General features: G+C 51.5%; 1 protein-coding gene across 1 annotated transcript in view; it reads right to left on the bottom strand.

Annotated features, from left to right (window-relative positions):
- B4GALNT3 (beta-1,4-N-acetyl-galactosaminyltransferase 3) overlaps positions 1 to 20444 on the bottom strand; it is a 70614-nt gene that overhangs the window by 7313 nt on the left and 42857 nt on the right. Inside the window, 16 exon segments of the mRNA XM_068401773.1 lie at positions 16 to 169; positions 556 to 854; positions 2426 to 3428; positions 4025 to 4070; positions 4072 to 4102; positions 5381 to 5481; positions 6395 to 6504; positions 6925 to 7068; positions 8847 to 8913; positions 9344 to 9422; positions 9976 to 10043; positions 10403 to 10503; positions 11390 to 11480; positions 12026 to 12121; positions 19572 to 19649; positions 20313 to 20416. Of these exon segments, the coding sequence (XP_068257874.1) occupies positions 16 to 169; positions 556 to 854; positions 2426 to 3428; positions 4025 to 4070; positions 4072 to 4102; positions 5381 to 5481; positions 6395 to 6504; positions 6925 to 7068; positions 8847 to 8913; positions 9344 to 9422; positions 9976 to 10043; positions 10403 to 10503; positions 11390 to 11480; positions 12026 to 12121; positions 19572 to 19649; positions 20313 to 20416 (2572 nt within the window).

Raw genomic sequence — 20444 nt, 5'->3', positions numbered from 1 at the left:
AAGCCATACTCTCACCTGTGCAAGCTAGACCTTTTCAGAGCCTTCTCTACATCCATGTCATTGCTGCTGTAGTCTGTGATGATGATGTTGAAGTATGGATCCTTAGTGACTCGGAACAGTTCTTCCATGTCAGAGATGAACTGCAGCACCCAACGTGCCTGGTTTTTCACTGGTTGTATTGCAAAAGGGAGAGAATCAAAGCAAAACTGATCTCAATGATGGCATGGCTTCTCTACAGGCAAGGCTTCTTGCCTCCCCTCAAACCCTGCTAACCTTGCAAGGATGCTGAAATAGGCCCAGGCTGAAAACCTGGACCAAAGAGCCCAGGAATCAGTGTGGGTTCTTTCCCAGTGTGTGACAGGAGTTTTCTCCAAGCTTACAAGCCATGTGAGTTTGGGCCCCATCATATTTCTAAGGGAGTTTAACTTGGTGAGAACAGAAATGGGGAGCGACCCAAATGAGATGGTTGAGGCTGGCCCACTGTTCAGGACTGCCCCCATGGGAAACACCTGCTGTGCCGGCCCTCGATGTGCCAGGAAGGCAGGTCCCCCTTACCTGGCACCACGAAGTGAACCATGGCACGGTGGTTCCAGGAAAAGCCCTGGGGCCAGCACAGCTCTGGCTCGTTTGCCACAGCCATCAGGTGCCGCTGGCGACCCCACGCCAGGTTCCTCATTTTCCTCTCCTCCTCCTCATCGCCACCAACGCCCTGCCAGCCCCGTGCAAAGACGTACTCGGAGAAGCGGACAAGCCGCTCTCCCTGCTCCAGCAGCTCCAGCTCCAGCAGGTAGCGGCTTCCCCTCATGCGGTCTTGGCGTTTCTCCACATTCACGATACGCTGCAGCTGGAACCGCCTGCAGGAGATACAGCTGGGGTGGGCATGTCCCCCGTACACCAGCCCCTTTCCCACCTCCAGCCTGTTCAGCTCTGCCAGGCTCTTTCCTCCTGGCTAGCACAAGCCTTTTTGTCCCCAGCTTCCTCCCGCTTTTCTGCACCACTTCCAAAGTCCCATGGGAAGGTTTAGCACCTGTTTCCTAAATCCACAAGCATGTGGGATTAGATTTGGGATTCCAGCCAAGAGAAAATAGTTGGCAAGAGAAATGAAATAGGTGACACAGAAAATAACAAATGTGTCTGAATGACTGTAGGGCTGGTAAGAGTGAGTGTATTCAACACCTCCCACAACGATCTTGGCACAAGGAGTATGTTTGGGTTAGTGAAATTGGCTGATGACAGCTTATCAGCCAATAACATGGAGTAGGACTGAGCAATCATATAGTAAAAACTGGGGTGAGCTGTCGGTTCAGAATGGTCAAAACAGGATGAAATGCCAGGTCATGTCCTTTCAGATCATAGCAAGAGTTTCTGCTGTAAAATGGACACTCATCAGTTAAAAATGCTGAGAAAAGCTTGTGTGTACTCATGAGTTACACTGTGACTGTGACTGATGTGCCCCTGAAAAAAACAAAAGAGATCTTAAGATGTAGCATGAGAGCTACTTCCAGCAGGGATTGGGAACTAGTAACACCCATTCTATAAAACATCCAGGATACTGGTCATTTATGTATAGGAAAATTAACCCAAACTGAAACCAGCATGGAGAAGGATAGATAGGAAAATTATGGAAATAGAGGCCAACTCAACAGAAGAGTCAGGAGTTGGACTGTTTGGCTTACAGAGGCTCAGAGGAGGTATGTCTGTTTGCCAGAAAAGCAATCAAGATGGTAAGTCTTGAGAAGAAAATGAATCATATCGAGACCATGTAAAAACAGAGTACCAGCAAAGGCTGATCTCCAGTGGGTCATCAAAGAAGCGAGGAGATGAAACATCTTCCCAAAGAAGCTGTTTCCAAAATCTAGCTAGTTTTAAGATGGAGATGCACACATTCAGATAACAGTGTAAGGTACTTGGTTGTCTCTGAGGTCAGTGTACTGATCTACACACTACCTGATAGGTCCCTTCTGGTCCTATGTCCTAAGTGATTCACAAGCTGAGATGTGGCAGACATCAAACCACAAGCACAAGGATCTCCAGTCCTACTTAATATCAGCAGGGTTTCTTAATCTTCAGCTGGTAAAATGCTCCTGTGTGCTTTCAATACCTACACTGCTCAAGGAGGAAGCCAGCAAAAGACCAGCAATGCCAGCTGGATGGAAACCTCCAATGTTTCATGTTCACTGCCACCAGCTGCTGGAGGGCAATATTCAGCCCCCAGACATGGTCTGGTGTCCAACAATTCCCATTTCTCAGACGAAAGAGGTATTTAAGGCCCAGGTTTTTACACAGATTCCTTGCCTGAAGTCTTATTTCTCACATCTAGTTTATCTTCTGATTCCCAGTAGCTCCTCGCATGACAGGTATTCCCTGTGCAGCGTGGTACGTCAGCTCCGGGACACTGCCCCTTGGTTTTTATACTGTGCCTTACCCTTTACTCCTCTGGTTGAGCTTCTTCAGGAAGACACGTGTGACTTCCAGGGCCTCCCTTTCTCTTAGCAGCAAGTTTCCTGACGTGTTGCATTTCAGGTCAATCCAGTCTGTGCGCAGCATATGGAAGTCCAGGTTGCTCGTGCTGAAGGTCTGCTCCCAGTTCACCACCTGGTCGAACACTGGTATGTAATCGAAATCCTCTTCATCTTCCTCCTCTGGCTCCCCATCTGCCTCTTCCTCTTCTGCTGCCACAGGTCCAGACTTGCCCTTCACCGGAGATGCCACCTGTACCTCTACCCCACGCATGTCCCCACCATTGGCCGCCTTCTGCTCAGCAATGTAGGACTCCACTTGGTTCAGCCACTGTGGCAGCCCAAGCTGCTGGCTGGGCCTGGCAGCACTCACAGCACGTCTGCTGGCTTTGCCAGAGACTGGGCCTTCTTTCCCAGCTGGCACGGTGCCTGCTGGCTGCAGCCCGTCCTTAGCGGTGCTGAGGTCTCCTTGAGGTCTCACCCCTTTGGGAATCATGACCCCTGAGTCCCTGGAGCCCCTGAGAGGCTGCTGCCTTTGAGGCACGGTCCTAGAAGGAGGGTTTGCCTTTTTGACAGGTGCTCTCCCCTGCATGGCCCTGGCATGCTGCGGGGGGCTCCTGGAGTTGTCTTTGACACCAGCTTTTAAACGGGGTCTCTTCGTTATTGGGTTCCCCTCTAGGCCAGCCTGGCTGAGGCTTTGGTTGGCAGAGGCCAGTGTGGTCGATTTGATACCAGACCTCTTCATCCTTCTCCTCTGTAGCCCCTCTCCTATGTTACCACCTCTCACTGAGAGGAGCCGACGATGCTCCCGGAGGGAATAGTCCTCGTGAACGTTATTGCTGCCCACCACACTGCTGGGAGCGTTGCCTGCCAGCTCTGCCCTCCGTGCACCAGGGCGCTCAGGGGGGCTGGTACTCTCTGTGTCCTGTTCCGCGTACTGCAGGTCGTCCAGGTTCCCCTCCTGGGAGCCTGCAGGAGGAATCACAGTTACCTCTCTGTCCCTCCCGCTGCCTTCCCCATCGTGACCCAGGATCCAGCCGCAACAGGGGCAGCTATTTCTCGCCTCATCTCAGTGTTGTCTCTCCTGCTTAGCGGGACAGGGATGCTCTCGGACACAGGAGCTGCACTCTTGCTGGTACCAACCTCCTCAGCACCTATTAGCCAGCATTGCCAAAGGCTGTGGAGGGGTCTGGCTTTGCCTTTAGGTGTCTGTCTGGCCACAGCTTTGCAGGGCAGGTGCGAGCATAGGCTGCCATGCTACACACCTTTGGCTCTGTCACTTCTGCCCACATTTTTTCTGGAACTGCACCTCAGCTAAGCTGTGAGCTTGAGAGGTAATTGTCATGTTGTCCACTACAGCCCACTGTTTGGTGACCTCCCAACCTGCCCTTAAGAAAAGTAAAAGTGGCAGCAAAAATCTCCTCCCAGACACAGAAATCTGGCAGGGAAGGGCTTTGACTTCCTTGGCATGGAAAGTCAACAGCTTCTTTCAGCTGGTGCTGGAAGGTCACACACAGAAGTGACAGATAAAAGGATCCTCCAGCCTCTGATGTCAGGGTCCCTACCTGGCTGCTCTGTCTTTTCTCCAGAGTCCAGGGCTCTCCCTGGCCGGGTCCATTTTCATGTACTTGTAGAATCCAAATCTACAGAGGAAAGGGCAAAACACAAGTTTGATGAAAGTTACTTTGCCCTCTCCAAATAAATTACAGCCACCGCTTCAGAGGTGATGGGCCATTACTCTGATTACATCTACCCAGCATCTCTAAATCCTCCTTTCCTATCGTCATCACCCTCTTTCATATCTTTGGGCAATCAGATCTTACTCTGCACTGCCAAAGACATCAGTTTGCCTTGCTTATCATCCCAGTCTCTCAGACATTTTCTCATAAGAGCAAGAGGAAGTCCCAATATAAGCACCCTAAACCACTTCAGCCTCCCTTAACTTGCTCCTTAAAGCTCACTTATGATGTAGTGCTCACAAACGCAAGTCATCATGCTGCAAAAGTGGCTCAGGCAGGTAACTGCAATGATCTCTGGCTCTCTCCTCTCATACCACCACTGTCTGTGTGCTGTCCTCATATGTCTGTGCTTCAAACTTTTGGGAGGGATTTCCAGGACTGTTTCCCTCCACATGTGCTTGATGCAAAGCAAAACGGGTTCCCCCAAGTTCCCAAATCCTGTCACAATACAAATGAATTTGGTCAAAGCAATAAACCTGGGTGGCACCTTCCAGCCAATGGCAGCCACCCTCTCCATCTTTCACTATGAACCCCAGGAGTTCCCTCCCAAATCTACGATACAATCTGTTGTTCCAGCCCTCAAAACAGTCCTTTAGGGAGTAAGAAAATCTTGAGCGCAGGGAGGCCACCATCAGTTATCTCACTGGAAAAGTGACTCTCCTTATCCTGCAAAAAAGTTCTCCTGAACAGAGGGGAGTCCTCACACAAGGTGTCTGCCTGCTGCATGCGGGACCACGCGAGTGGCGGTTCCCTCACAGGGCCACCGCTGGGAGCTGGACCCCAGTGAAGACGAATGGCTTGCATTTCTTCCCCCAGAGAGATGCCTGGTCGTGAGCATGGTTTGGCTTTCACAGCGACAGCCATCAGGAGGCTCCAGCTGCTGGCTGGCAAAGTTTGCTGGAAGTACACTCCCTGATGTAGTGGAACAAACATGCTCTGACCCAGCTACTGGTTAACAGAGCAAGAAAAGCAGCGGCAGTTTCCCCTTGAGACCTAAACATATTTTCACTTAAAGGGAGCATAAGTTATTGAAAGAAACGATAAACGCTTTAATGTTTTGCAAGGCTTGGGGATCTTTAAGAATTAAGAGAGTCCTACAAAAGAATGAAATTTCACCCCAATTCCAGCCTTCAAACCATCTCCTCCCTCCCTGCTAGTAAACCCACGTTTGCAGCACCCTACCTTTCCAAGTAATAAGGGTTTTCCTGATAGAAGCATTTGTTGTCTTTCTCCATGTGGCTCAGGCGGCTGTAATCATTTGGGTAAACAAAGGATAAATGAACCTGAGAAGAAGGGAGGGAAATAAAGTAAAACCCTCATAAATGCCAGATATCAGTCACAAGGTGACCCAGACACAGTTGCAGGGTGACCAGCCCTTTTGAGAGGGAGAACGGGTTGCTCACTAGCTATTTGCCTCTCCCAGGCACCTGGTAGCAGGTTGTGAGAATGGAAAACAGAAGGAAGCGTGCTGGGATGTGTGCATGGGTGTGCCTTTTTCTCTCTCCACATCTGTCTGTCCATCTCTGTAACTGTGCGTTTAAGTCCTATAACAGAGTGAGAAGTAGCTGGGAGAGAGGTGGGCAAGTCCTCCTGAAGAGATGCAGGGGATCACAGCCCCAGAAAGCATGTGGGGAGAGCTCCAGGCAAGGCTGAGGGAGCCAGGGTTACCCAGGATGCGAGTCCCCTGGGGAGTGTAGGGTTGCAGTGGCATCCAGGGAGGGCAAACCATGCTGGTGATCTGGCCCCAGCAAACCTCAGAGTCTGCTCTGCTATGCAGGGGATTAATTCCTGCTATCTTGCATGCCCCATCAATGTGAGCTCCCCCTCAAGACCAGTTTTAAGTTTGTCAGGGGCTTTATTTGTCCACACAGACTACAGTTCACCCCATGGAGAGTAAAATCCTCAGCCATTGTAAGGCTCCATGAGAAGGCAAGCTCAGCTCTTTGGTTTGAGGTCTGGGGGGCTCTGTAAGACACACACACTTGTACCCTAGCAAGACCTGTGAGCAGTGCGTAGCACCATCTCCCTTTTCTTGGTGTTGCCCTTTGGCATGTACTGGGATGCATAGACTTGAACAGCAGATGGTCAAATCTGCCCAGGAGCTTCAGATTGGTGGAGAGGCCCCCATGGTTAACAGGGTCTCCCTCCTTCCTCATTTTCCCCTGGGCAAGTACCTGCTTAAGGAATAAAACTTACAAACTGGAGTCCCTGGTAGCGCTGCAAAGGAAATCCATTCACCAGGTAGCTGGGCTTGTACGGGCAGTCTGGCAAGGCCTGGCGCACACGAGACTTGCTGAGTAGAGGCACTGAGAAGAAGAAACACGTAGGTGAGCGTTGCTGAAGGAGCCGTGCTGCAACCAATGCACCAGCTTCGCTACTTCTCTGCCTGGCTTCTATTTATCCATGTGAAATACTAACAAACAGATACATAAAGCAAACTATCTTGCACAGCTCATCTCTTCACGTTCTTCTATGGCACTTACAGGAAAATATTATGCCTGGGGATGTTGTGCGAGCTGGATGCCAAGAAAGAGGAGCTGGGTTTAGTCTGTGCTTTGTCTCCTACAGTGACTGATACTGTATGCTGTCCCTCTCCTCTGCACTAGGGAGAAAAAATCGTGGCCTTTGCTAACCAAGGCATAGGAGGACAATCTTTCTCAGCTGTGCTACTGCATGTACTGTGACAGGCTGCAGCTATCATCTCCTCAACTGTTTGCAAGTCTTACCTTTGTAAAGAGTGTCCCGGGGGTCAGGCTTCAACATGTCAGCTGGGTGTGCCTTGCTGCCTGCGCTGTCAGCAGGCCGGCTCAGGCGACTGGCCAATGTCTGCGGGATATGCTCAACCTCATCCATCTTTAAAAGCGTCTCGTCTAGAAACCAGAGAGAGAACGGAAGGGGGAGGAAGGGCTAATTCGTCCCTTGTCCCAAAAAATGCCTTTCCCCAGTGTCAGCCCTTTCTAAATGGCATTGCAGCCACTGCACTAGCACTGTCTCTGGCACAGCAATGCCTAAATGGTGCCGATCAGCAGCTTCACTGCAAAGACACTGTGGGAAGGAAAGGCTTTGACTCAGAATGCTGGCAATACAGAAGCTGTGGGGTAGGAACACAGCTATCACTGAAAGCAAACAAACACAGTAACGAGTAATGGAGTAAAATGACCTCCTGCCTCAGACATGCCAGCAGTGGCGTGCTGAAGAAACCTCATGTTGGCAGAAATTACTGGTCACGTCTGACTTATTAGCATTACATTTATTTTAAAAGGAGACAGAAAAGATGAAAGGGAGGAGAAACCTGAGGAGCAGAGCCTTCTCCTGTGCTGGAAAAGGAGCAGGACCCTGGTGTGAGGCCTTCAGTGGCTGAGGAGGATGATGCTCCAAGCAGGGGAATGGAGACCCACAGAAAGCCAGGAGCAACGGGATGCTTGAATTCAAGACTGGGTATGGGTTATGTTTTTTCTTGGGTGCTGCTGCCAGAGGACCTCATGTCTCCATGGATCTTACTCTGAGATGAGGGGAATTGAATAAATATCCAGGAAGGGAAAAGCAACATGCTGCCAAGGGCACTGGTGTTACTGTTAGCAACTTCTGGGTACTGAACAACATGGGAACACAGAAGGAATGGGATGACATGTGATGCAGCCAAAGGCTGATATCGAGGAGGGAAATACTGTATGGGCAGAAAGTGCCAGATAAAGATGAGACTGCAGCACTGTGCCCAACCACAAAGGGATCTTCTGGGATGTGTGTCTTCCCTTCTACTGGGAATTAATAAGAAAAGAGCAGAAGGAAAAAGGACGGGGACAGAAGACCTAATGGAAAGCCTAGTCCTGGCCAAATGGCAGGTTTCAGAAAACACAGCAGAAGGTTGTGATCCAAGACACAGCAAACAGATGTCTCAATTACATCAAGGAGACTTCCATGGGCAAAAGTGTTGGCATGGAAAAAAGCCCAGAGATGTTGGAAGGCAACAGTGGTAGCTATGGAAAGGGGGAATGCTGGCAGAGGAAAGTGATGCTGACAAAGCCAGATAAGGGTAAACAGGACTAAGGAGCTCCTTAACTGATAAAGGCATCACTTGATGTGCTAAGAAGGATTTACAAAACAGGAGTGACTGGGCTGATGTGCTTCCTGCAATCCAGCAGCAACTTGAAGAGACTTCAGGCCGATACACAAGAAAGCAGCATCCCCCAGTATTGCCAGTGTATCCCATTGTGTCCAGCACCCAGAGTGAAATCTCCTGGAAGTGCTACAGCGGCCCCTTCTCCCTAGTCATGTCCAGCTGCCAGTGCACCCCCACAACTCCCATGTTATGAGTTTCACATTTCCCCTAGCTCTTGGTAGGCAACCTCCATCCCATGTTACTCTCACATCTGCAACAGTTCTCACCTTTGCAGACTCTCCTCTCTGCCCTTCCTCACTGCCTCTATTTTCCTGAAATAATGTTCCAATCCTACTTCCAATTCTCCTGTATTTAATGAGTCACACTCTCATCCAGAGGTCTCTCTCCTGACCTGTCTCCACTTCTTTCTTGTAATGATCTGTACACATGGTATTTGCCTGGCTAGACTATAATTCATGGTAAAACACGAATGATACGTTTTGGAAGAATGGGGAGGTGCTCTGGGAAACCTGTGATGAAGATACTTACTAGCAAAAAGGGAGAGGAATTGGGAGTCAATGACTTTGAACTTCGCTTCTGGGTCATTCAGTCTCCACTGGAACAGAGAACACATTAAAATGAAGTGCTTATGGAGTTAACCAAGCCTGAATAAAAAGAACAGGCACAAGACGTTTTTTCACCGGATGGTCTCACAGCTTCCTCTTTCTCCTTATTATGACCAAGTTTACCTAGCAGCAAAAGACAGGGAATGAGCTGAGATCCCCCAGGACACATCCAAAGCAGGAAAGGACAAAGAGCTGCAACAGAGACTGGACAGGGCAGAACTATCCCAACCAAGCAGAGAAAAGGGTCCTGACGTGTGGCCAGGACCATCCCACATAAAAGTAGGTGAGGGCTCTGGAAGGGATTAGATAGGTCTCATGCAAAGAGGAGCCGGGGCCTGGGAAAGGAGGGAAATCGTTACAAACGTTATTCCCAAGCTCTGCAGGGACTCATAAACAGCACGGCCATTTGCACAGACTCACTGCTACTTCCACATGGTCTGTTCCTCTGTCATCCTGCTTGTGCAGCACCTCAAAATAGTACCTGCCTGCAGCTGACAACCTGTGAAGAACAATGTGTCTGTCACCAAAAGCATTAAGAAACATTTCTTAGCTTGTCAGCAGACAATGAGTGGAGAGCAACCACACCCATGAAACAACCTAATTCTCAGGGTGAGCAAGGTTAGGACTGCCAAGAAAATCCCGATGCTGACAGCAAGATAGGCAGCTTCCCTTGTGCACCTGGAGCGCTCCAGACCTTTCTCAGTTAATTCTGAATAACCCCCTTTCAGTCTTGCCTGATGGGTTTTGGCCTCTGGGAAACCTGGCCAGTTCCAAGGCAGGAAGCTTGGGATACAGTTCATGTTGAGGAGTGTGGATCTGCTGGTGGCTGCTTCCTCCAGGGAAGAAAAATTCAGTGTTGCATTCCTGCAGTAAATCAGCAAAGCAACTGGCACAGGTGTGGATGTGTCACTTCAGCTTTGGCGATACCCAGAGTAACCCCTTTCTCTATATTGCTAAATCCTTCAGAACAAGCCTGGGTTCCTTTTCCTTGTCCTTGTGATTTCCTGGCGACGTGCAGAGGCAGCTGGGAGCAAGGGGCTCTGCTCACTCACCTCACCATCTTTGACTGCTGGCTGTGAAATTTCCCAAACTCCCCTGGCGCGGTCCACTCCTTCCCTGTCTGTGAAGAGACAGAAAATACTCGTTAAGATGAGTTTCTTTGCTGGTTACCGTGCTGGGAGTGATGAAGAGGGAAAATTGAGCTGCTGCTCCTCCTGGTAAGTTGTCTGTGAGATCCACAACATGTGGACAGATTTAAGTCCCTTAATCATGAACATGGGGCTCCCAACAGCACTGCCAACATGTAGCTGGCTTAAGGTATGTCATGTCATACTCTTCTGGCATCTATGGTGGTGTTGTCTGTAGTTGGGCAGGAAAAGAAACTTGGGTAGTCCAAGGAAGTATGTAAGACAGGAAGGTCTCCATCCCCACAGAAACTCTAAAGCCTTGATGGAAGAAGCTGTGCAGCACGCACTGTACCTTGCCTACACTGGCCAGCAGCTGGAGATCAGAGGTCTTTTCATCCGGACTCAGCCAGAACTCAGCATTGTCATCTGCAGCAATGGCAAACTGATACTCCCCTGTCAAGAGATGGAGGGAGTAAGCAGGGCTCTGGGGTAAGGGTTTGCGCACAGAATGGATTCTGCTCCTCTAAAACGCTGTCTTCACCCTTTTTCCTGGTGAGACCACACCCTCCCTTTTCATGTTACCACCCCCACCCCTTTGAACCTCTCTGAATTCTCTAACTCTGCTGTGATTGAAAACAAAACTTTACAGATGCAACTGGTTCACTATCCCTCCTGCATTGGCTTCATCTGACATCTAACCTGGAAAGCTAAGACGTCCACGCAAAGTCTCCCTGCCTCCCCTTTTGTTTCCAGAGCAAATTTTTGTGTGAGAAGCTGCGTTTGGATGGAGGAACATGCACGTGGAGCCATGAAGGGAGACAGAGGTGCTTGAGTCTCACTGTTCTAGCTGGGGTTACAGCGATGGCAGCTGAGGGCCAGGGGCCCAGGAGATGTGGGCGAGTGCTAGAGGGCAGAAGCATGCAGCTGGCGGATACAGATGTCAGCTGCTGTCAGATGGTATTCATGCACCCAGGGAGTAGCAGAAACACAAATGATGTCATGTACAGCCCTGTGCACGCGAGGGAGGGAGCAAAAGCTCAGGGATTGCTCGTGCCCACGTACACGCCATGGAGCTGTGCATTCATGACAGCATTGTTTTTTATCTAGTGCTTCCCATCTGTTTTCTTCTGTGCTTCCTTTCCACCCTACCGGGGACACAGATGTGCTTCACCCATGCCAAGGCCATGGCCAGTCACGCACAGCTAGTTGGGCTTCCCACATGAGGGACCTGGCGTTGGGCTTGCTGGGATGAGGGCACCAGTGGTTCAGCACCAGGAAGGGATGGAGGGGCAGGTGAGAAGAGACATGAGCAGCAGCACAGCAGCCTCAGAGCCCTCACCATCAGTGAAAGGATGCAGGTAGCCAAATATCCGGAGACCATAGTTGGTCCATTTTGGGGACACAGCCAGCTTCTTCAGTGTAGTTCGTGTCTGAAGTGGAAGAAGAAAAAAATAATAATTAGATGTGACAGGAACAAGGGGGGATGCAAAAACCCTGGGACAGGTGGGCAGAGGGAAGTATGAGGTTTTGTCTGGGAGGAGGATGGGGCGTAGGGTGTGACTGAGCCAGCGGGAAAGAGCAGGCCAGATGAGAGATGAAGTGGAACAAGTGCTGCTGCGGAGGGGAGAGCTGCATGCAGGATGCCAATGAGAGGGTGGGGACGGGACATGTTCTCTAGCCACTTGGAGGGAGAGCACCAAATACAGGGCTCCTTCACCCTGTGCCTGAGGCCTGGCAAACCAGCACCAGTAAAACGAGCCTCCCCTGTGCAGCAGAAGGGCTGCCACTGTTGAACCCTTGTGAAAGCTTCCTGCTCCCTCAGCAGGAGGACAGAGGAGGTGATGGATGCTCAGGAGCAGGAGGACAGAGGAGGTGATGGAGAGGGAGAGGGACAGGATGTGAAGGGTGCAGGGGCAATCCAGCTGGGAACCAGAGCTGGAAAGTGTGGGACAGAGGGTGCCGTGGTCTTACTCACGTGGGGGAAGAGGGGGAAGTGGAGGTTTTTCCTGAGCTGCTCAGTGGAGCTGCCACACCAGTCCTCGAACACGTGCAGATTGGCCTGGCCCTGGAACTGGGGAGCAGAAGTGGGGCACCATGAATTGCTGTGTCCCTCCCCTGCATCCCTCCCCTGTTCTGCCAACCTCGGCCACGGCCCCCGGCACTGGAGCGCTTGTGAGAGCAAAGAAGATGTCGCTGCTGCGACGGGCTGGTCTGCAGATGTGTCCAGACCCCTGTTTCTCATCTGCTGAGGGTTTGTGGCTTGGCACAGGTTGACAGTCCGAACAGCACCAGGGAACTGCAATAATGCTTGGGACATCTCAGTTAGGTGGCTGGGTTCACTCCATTTTGCTCCATCAAGGAGGTATTTAACCAGAGGGCTGTGCTCTTAGGCCATGGTGTGGGACACACTGTAGGGTGGCAACAGCCCCCATGATCCAGCAAAGAGAGTGTAAGGTCTTATGTCATCCAAGAAGATGTCTTGGATTCCCTCACCATTTCAGGGCTATTTTCCCGACCTGAGGAAGAGAGGACACCTTAGGGAGGGGAAATGGCAGATCCCCTTCTCAAAGCACGTCTGCATGGTAAAGCTCACGGAAGACGGTGGGGACAGGGAGACGGAGGCTCAGCAGGGCGGGGAGCAGCAGCGCAGGTGGGTCAGTGGGCAGCACGGCCTTTGTGTGCCCGCAGAGGCACAGAAACACTGGGGGGAGCGGGGGTCCCTTCCCGGAGAGCATAGGAGGGTGTGCAGTGAGGTATGGGTGGCTGTCCCCGCTACCCAGCCAGCCCCGCCAGGAGAGGCTGTCGGTGCCCGACAGAGACCTGGAGCACAGCTTTGCTGAGAAAAGCTTGCTGGCCGCTGTGGGATTTCAGTGATTTCAGTTCCTAAAGGGACAGACTTTCTTTTTGTCAGAGCCATTCAGAAGGAAGGAGCTGGCTGCCCCCCAGCAAAGTCCGAGCTCTCTGCCTGCAACCAGTGGAGCTGGATGCTGAAACCCTCCTCGCAGGACGGGCATCCAACAGCGGAGAATAAATAAGCTGGGGACTGTAGAAGCTACCTTTGATGGGAAAATGCTGAAGGAAGGAATAGGTTGCTGTGGGACCGGGGAGGTTTTGCCCCGGCTGTCTTGCCTATATAAGGGCCGTGCAAGCAGGGCTGGGGAAACCACCTGAACAGCCCTCAGATGTCTACAGATGGCAGCAAATTCTTAGTTTTCGCTGGGGAGTCTCTAGCAGAGCTGAAGCAGGGAGGTGGAGGAAGACCCAGTGCACTCCTGGCACAGAAACCACTTCACCGAGTTATTTTTCCCAAGACAGCGGGTTGGGTTTCGTTTTGTAACAAACCTTGGCTTGAAGGAAGGATTGCGGAGCAGACTTGGCCTGGCACCAGCTTACACAGTAATGCTCCTTGCGAGCTGTGGGCTTTAGTCACGCACGTGAAAACCATCTCTGTGTGCCAGGCAAAACACATTCACAACCGCTGCTGTTCTTGAGTGATCTCTCATCAGCCCTCTCACTGGTGTCCACACTGCCAGGGCTTGACTGATGTCTGCAAGCCCGTGTTGTCCCCCACTACTATCTCCTCTTCTTTCCTCTTCTGCTGATATATCTCAGCCTGAATTCTGCCCATCAGGCAAGAGGAAAAGCAGTGAGACAAAGTGGATGTAATTCCCCAGAGTGATGCTGCACAAAATCAGAGGAACTACACAGAGGCCTTGGGGCAATGGATGCAGCCAAGAGAAACCTGGGACTCTGCAGGGACTTGTGATACAAATAAATCACTGCAACCATGACAAACACTGAATTGGAATATAATTGCTGGGCTGTCCCTCACCCCTTGGCCAAATCCAGGTTCACACCCAAGGGTCTTACACTAATTTTCTCAGCCAAATCAAATAATGACAACTGATGTTTCTTGTGGAACGTGAAGTGAGGTGAACAGGCTGGGCTCCCACAGCGAGCCACTGCCAGAAACCGAGTCTTACGGCAGTCTGCTGCTATCCACAAGCGATGCTGGTTTTTCTTCTCAGAGAATTGTTTGCACACTGCAGATCGCAGGCTCATTTCTCTATCAAATGTAGCACAACACTCCCACACTGTGGAGAGGCTGGTGCTGCAGTCCCCTCCTGGCAAAGGCAGACCCAGGGGATGCTCCGGAGGCTCAGGACTGCAACGGAGCTGGGCTGGCTTCGGCATGAGGTAGCCCAAATGCCAAAACAGATCTTTAGGAGGGAAGCCCCCAAAGAGTGGCTAGACTTGCTCAAATGTTCGCAGAGGAAACTTGGACCAGTCCCATTCTAACACAATACTTTACTGCAGAGTTTGGCAGTATTAGGGAGAGGGCAGCCTACTAAAAAATAAGGCAGACACCACTGTATTAGGTGCTCCATCAATGCTGTAAGAGATGGTCCCTGAGATTTCTAGCCCGACACCCCTGTCTCCAAAGTCTTTACGAAGCCACCCGAGAGGATGTTCTGGCAGGAGGTAATGAGATCGCTTCGCTTTCCTGTGCTCACAGCTATTAGAAATAATTAACTGGTAAATAATAACCATTTTTTGCATGCGGTTTCAGAGTCTTTTCTAAAGCAACAGATTTTCTCCTGAACTACAGCAGCCTAACTTACTCTCTGCTTCCTCTGAAAGGGAAAAGAATATTATTGACAGATAAGTGCTGGCTGCCCAAAGCGCTGCTCTGGGACTGAAAACTGAGCTAGGCTTTAATTTTAGGCCCTCACGAGTCATCAGTGCAGCAGCTGTTTTGAAACCCTATCATCACCTCTGTCCCTCCGACTCAACTCATGGCTGCCCGTTGCAGGCAGCTGAGAAATTCCTCCGTTTGCTATTTGAGTCTCCTCTAGAACATGCAGTAAAAATCTCCTGCTTGGGGCTTTTACAGTTTGCAGGAATAAACAGCACCATAGAATCATAGAATCATAGAATCATAGAATGGTTTGGGTTGGAAGGGACCTTAAAGATCGTCTAGTTCCAACCCCCCTGCCACAGGCAGGGACACCTTCCTCTAGACCAGGTTGCTCAAAGCCTCATCCAACCTGGCCTTAAACACTGTCAGGGAGGGGGCATCCACAGCTTCTCTGGGCAACCTGTTCCAGTGTCTCACCACCATCATTCCCAATTCAGGCACACAGTTCCTAAGAAATGCTGATGGACTTTCTAAAACATGGCTACTGAGTTTGATTTCCCAGCTTGGAACTACCTGGCCCTGGTTTTCAAAGGGCTGGAAATTTAGGACCTGGTAAGCAACAAGTTAAGTTCCCCTTCTCCCCTTAAAAACATCTGCTTTGAAATTTTTGGATAGACTGATTTGGCCAGAACCACAAATAGAAGCCAAGACTCTGGGCTTTCAATGGGAGCTGGTATTGTGTGGTCTGCGCCTTCCCATTTAGAGGGCTCCTCCTGCCCCTTGGCTTCCTCCCCGTCCCAACCCCACCTCCCAGTTGCTTATCTCCACCCTGCTGAAATAGCGGCATTGCAAGAACCCAGCTCGGATCCAAAATGGGCACAGGTCATGCACCAAGGGCATCGTTAGCATGGCACGAGTACGTCCAGGAGCACGCGTGCAAGAGCTGTTCTTGCCACGGAGGTCTGGGCAGGCTGACACCCTCCTGAGCACAACGCCACCGGCCAAAGTGATAGCGCGGCCTGAGGGAAGGGAGAGCTGAACCTTAACAAGAGCGGGGAGGCGAAAGCTGGGACAGGCCCTTGCTCCAGTGCTGATGCAGCAGCCTCCGCAGCTTCGGGAGCACAGCTGGGCTCCCAGCCCCAGCGCCCACCCTTCCCACTGAGTGTGCTGAATTAACACCCGCCTGCAGCCCTGGCTTTGTGTTAAAGAGACTTTGGTATTTCCACTTCCTTCTAGCCAGGAATTTTAGATTATCAGCCCCTCCTAGGAAAACAGACCGTAAAGGAGGATCAGGCACACAGGGAGCACAGGGATTCCTAGCCCAATCCCTATCATGTCAAAACCACCCGGGGGGATGGCACCACACACCCAGAGGCTCCTGGTGAGCAAGGAGCCCCAGGGAAGAAAGGTGAAGCAGCAGCCGAGGCCGGGGCAAGCAGCAAAGCTGGGAGGATTGCAGCAGCAGAGACATGACCTGCTGTGCTGTAACTGGAGCAGGATGGAGAAGTCTTTCCTAATTTAATCCTGGGCAGCTTTGGCATCACGGAGGCAAATCAGCTGCGTAGCTGCGTGCAGCCCAGGGAACGCACAGCTCCGGGGACGATGAACAGGGCACAGAGAGGGCCTGAGCCAGGGAAGAAAGGCGACATTGTGCTGCCAACTGGAAACTCCTGAGTTTATAAGACTCTTCTGTCTCCGCAGAGCGGCCGCGGCCCCTCCTCCTGCCTGGCCCAGCTCCCCTGACTGGGTGACATTCAGCAGCTGGGCTACGCTGCAAGCTCTGCCGTGCCGGGCACTTGCGGGAATCCATCAAGACAAGCTAACAACAAAGCCCTGCTGTCCCACCGAGCCCTGACACCGGACGGGCATGAGCGGGCAAGGAAGGGATGTGGGCAGGGACAGAGTGAGCAGCAATAGCTTTGTCTTTTAGTCCTCTAAGGAAAGGATGCTTCGTCTTAGGGAAGGTTTAGTACAGGAGGATGCCCTAGCACAATGCTATGGCTTCGTGCAGCACCTATGCACCCATACAGGTGCTGCCTGCAAGGAGCTGTGCTCCTGGACATCCCTCACACCTCCTTCCAGAGAGAAGGAAGCCCTTACACTGTGCAGATGTGAAGGAGGCTGGGCCATTTTAAATGCCCCCCAATGCTGCCCAGACCTTTCTCTTCTCAGAGCTGAACAGAGGCTTTTCAGAGGTAAATGAGAATGATACGGCTAACCAGGCACATTTCTGAAAATCCTCCCCCCACACCTCCCCCCACACCACAGCAGTGCCAAACCGTGACACTCACGGTCCCACAGCGCAGGTTTGCCCTGGTGATAGCCACGCACCCTTCTGAAATAAAGAAACAAAACGCCCCACATCTCTCCAGCCTGAGGAGGCAGTGGGTGATGCTGGGAGCTGGGAGACTTTGCTCTGGTGCCTGGAAGGGACAGTGAGGGTAGGGATCATGCGCATGGGCACCTTGAGGAAGCCAAGAGTGAGGCTGAACCCTGCTTTCCCCCATACACAGTGTATAACTTCATTAGGGATTTCCTATGCGCACACTCTCCCACCACATTATCCAAGGCTGAAGACTTAAACTGCCGATTTCATCTCCTGAAACTGAAAGAGGAAAATTGAAACCTGTCCTTTTGTGGCCATGCTGGCTGCCAGCTCACCCTGAAACCCTGTTAATTATTTATGTTTGTCAGGAATATACCTCTCAATTCAAACAAAGCCCAGCTCCCCAACCTGTGGGAGGCAACCTGCTGCCCCTCACCCCGGGAATCAGGCTGCAATTAAGTTCTTAGAGATGCTGCAGGGAGGGCACAGTGGGATCATAGACCCTGGGTAATTAATTTGGGCAGAGTTACAGAAAAACTTAACCCCCAGGCCAGGAGAAAGTTCAGCTGGTGGTTAAGAGGACTGCAAGCAGCTCTATACAGAGCTGTGCCCGTGGATCCCTCTCCGTCTCCTGCAGCTGGTACTGGTGAACCGCTGGCCTCTGTTTGCAGTCAGAGTGGCTCTGCTGACCCTCTGGGTACAGACAGTGCCACAGCAAGGGCAGGAAATTTTGCCTTATAGAGACAAAGAGAAAACTGATGAAGGAGGCAGGTGCTTCACAGGAGCAGCGTTAGAGAGCAGGGCTGATGGCGGAGAACGGCAGGATGTGTGAGCGGCGCAAGGCCACCCAAGCGACCTCCCCAGTCTTGTATCTGTATGCTCTGGGACTCAAAGTCTTCTCGTGGTGCATCTGCCGCAGTCCACCTGACACAGGGCACGGCCGGGAACTCAGGCACCCACAAACCCCCAATGCAGCTGGTCTGAGGCAACAGCCCTGCTACCTGACAGAGCTCTCCTCCCCAACAGTGAGCAGTGCAGGACAAGGCAGGAGGCATGCAGAATCTTTCCAGGCATGGGGCCATCCCGCACAGCACACCTCAAGTCCTACCCCTTCCCCTTGGCCAGAACACCTCTCTGCTTGCTCCCCCCTTGGCAGCACCACACTGGGGCAGCAGGTTTGCAGGCTGGTGGGTGCCCTGCCCAGTGTTGCGGCACGCAAGGGCATGAAGTCACCCCACCATCAAAGCAGAGGGCTTTGCAGATCAGCCCTGTGCTAAACACGTACCTTCACCCAAGCCACAGTGCATACCCGCCAGTTGCATTTCTAACCCAGTAAAGGCTCATCACACACCACAGCTGGCAGGTTTCAAGACTAACATGCTTTTGAGAAACCACCAGGGAGGGGATCAGAGACATCAGGTAAAGCCTCAGAGAAGCTGGGGGATGCCATGCAGAGTCTGTATCACCCAGTGCCGTGGGAGAGGGGAGGAGTAAATGCTCCCTGTCATCCCCGTGTGCAGCAGTAGTCCTGGCCCTGACGTCACGCTGGCTCTTCGCCAGCAGCTGCTCATCTGGGAAGCAGCCCTGCCCGCATGCTGCCTGCAAGACCCTGCGGCCGGAGGAAGCCCCCAGGCTCCAGCTGGGAGCAGCACTTGCCAGAGCTGATGCAGCAGAACAGATCAATGGTCTGGTCTGGTTCTCGGCACTGGAGGGTGACTGGTGATGGCTGCTTCCAGGAACGCTTTAGCTCATGCTGCAGGGACCTAAACTGCTCAGTTCGATGGCTGGAGGGAGGTGCTTTCCCTCCACCGGTGATAATCTCTCGTGCCCTGAGCGCAGGGACAGCAGCCTGTTTCTTCCCCAGGGGAGCTGCAGAGGCCCTTCTAATTTGTGCAGGTCTCTAATCACCTTGAGGAATTTAGTGAGCTGACTCCATTAGCTAAGTGCCCCCTGGCTGGTGTCCCTCTCATTATCAGCAGGCTGCATTGCTCCCTTATCTGAAGAGGAATGGTGAGATAAGGGAACAGGGGAGGAAAAAATAAACGAAGCATGAAGAAAACAAAGGGAACATTTACCCCAGTCTTCAAGGGTCACCAGAGAAGGTCTCTGTTCATCAGAAGTGTCACTGAAGTGGAGAAATCTCTATATACGACACACAGGGGTTGGATAGAAAGCAAATGCAAGAGCAGAGCGTGACCCTTCTGCATGCCACAGTCGTGTATTTGCTTGTTGAATGCTTGGCCCTACACACTGCCAGTCCTGAATAAACTTCACCTTTCAGGAAGGTAGCGGGCTGCCTGCTCTCAGGGAATTGTGGGTGGGTGCTTGGTGCCTTGATGGCTGGTGCAGACACCAAATTATCGGGAATCTGGACACTCCTGTCTTTCCAGACGACTACTCAGGTCTCTAAGAGTCATTAAGCGAGGAGGGGGTGATAGGGAATGGACTTCTAGTGAAGCAAATGAATTTCCAGGCAGAGGTTCCTGCCTTCCGTTCTTGCTGCACAGGTCTCTAGCTACAGCTCCCTCACGCAAAATGATGAAGAAAGGCACCCACCTCTGGCATCCACAGGACAGGGTTGTCCACAGCTGCATAATTTGATTTATTCCTCCCACCTTTTTGCAGCTCTTGGTTCTGAAATACAAGTAAAGGAAAGTCAAAACAACCTGATAAATGACCCAGCACTGACACCTACACAAGAGGGCTCAAGCCTGGTCACAAGAACATATGAGAAAAAAGCAAGTTCCCAAGCTCCCTTTCCAAAGGACAGGACAGCTATCATGGCCATAGTAGGGTGAATATGCTCCCTGGCTTTTTTGACAGTAAATTTCCATGGTGAGCTACTGAGGGGAAGGGATATCAGCACTTTATAACTGTTTGCTAGCAGAGAGTTAAAACTTAAGTCATTCTCCCCTTTTTTCCCCCCATCCTTGTTTCAAAATGGTCCAAGCAATAGTTCTTCCAACACTTCCTTCAGGCAACAGTACCAAGATGTGCTTCACTGGAGAGCTACAAACTCTCTCCTGACCTTTCATTTCTGCTTCCATCTTGCTTAGTGCTACCTTCTTGTGCCACATACCCAGCCAGCTTCAGCCCACCGCTGCGGCTTAGTACATCTAAAATAATTGAACTGACTACAGTGGGGTCATTGTACATTCACATTGCTGTGAGTCAACTCAGATTTTGCCCTGTGGCTGCTCTCTTTCCTGCATGAAGAGAGCGCTGTCTCTTGGGGCCAACATCAGAAAGGAAGGTCTGCCCTTCTAAACCTTCAGAAAACATCCCAAGCCTCCTCACCTGGTGTCTCAGCTTCTGTGGGTAGTAAAACTGAAGGCTTGGGTCCCCACCTGGGACGTGTGTGTCTGCCAGAGCCTTAGCCAGCTCCCTCCAGCTTTCGTATCCTGCACAGAGGAAACAAAAAGAGACGTC

The sequence above is a fragment of the Nyctibius grandis genome, chromosome 5 (genome assembly GCF_013368605.1).
Source record: "Nyctibius grandis isolate bNycGra1 chromosome 5, bNycGra1.pri, whole genome shotgun sequence".
Taxonomy (NCBI): Eukaryota; Metazoa; Chordata; class Aves; order Nyctibiiformes; family Nyctibiidae; genus Nyctibius; species Nyctibius grandis.
The sequence above is the reverse complement of the archived record's forward strand: the minus strand, read 5'-3'. Positions and strand labels throughout refer to the sequence as shown.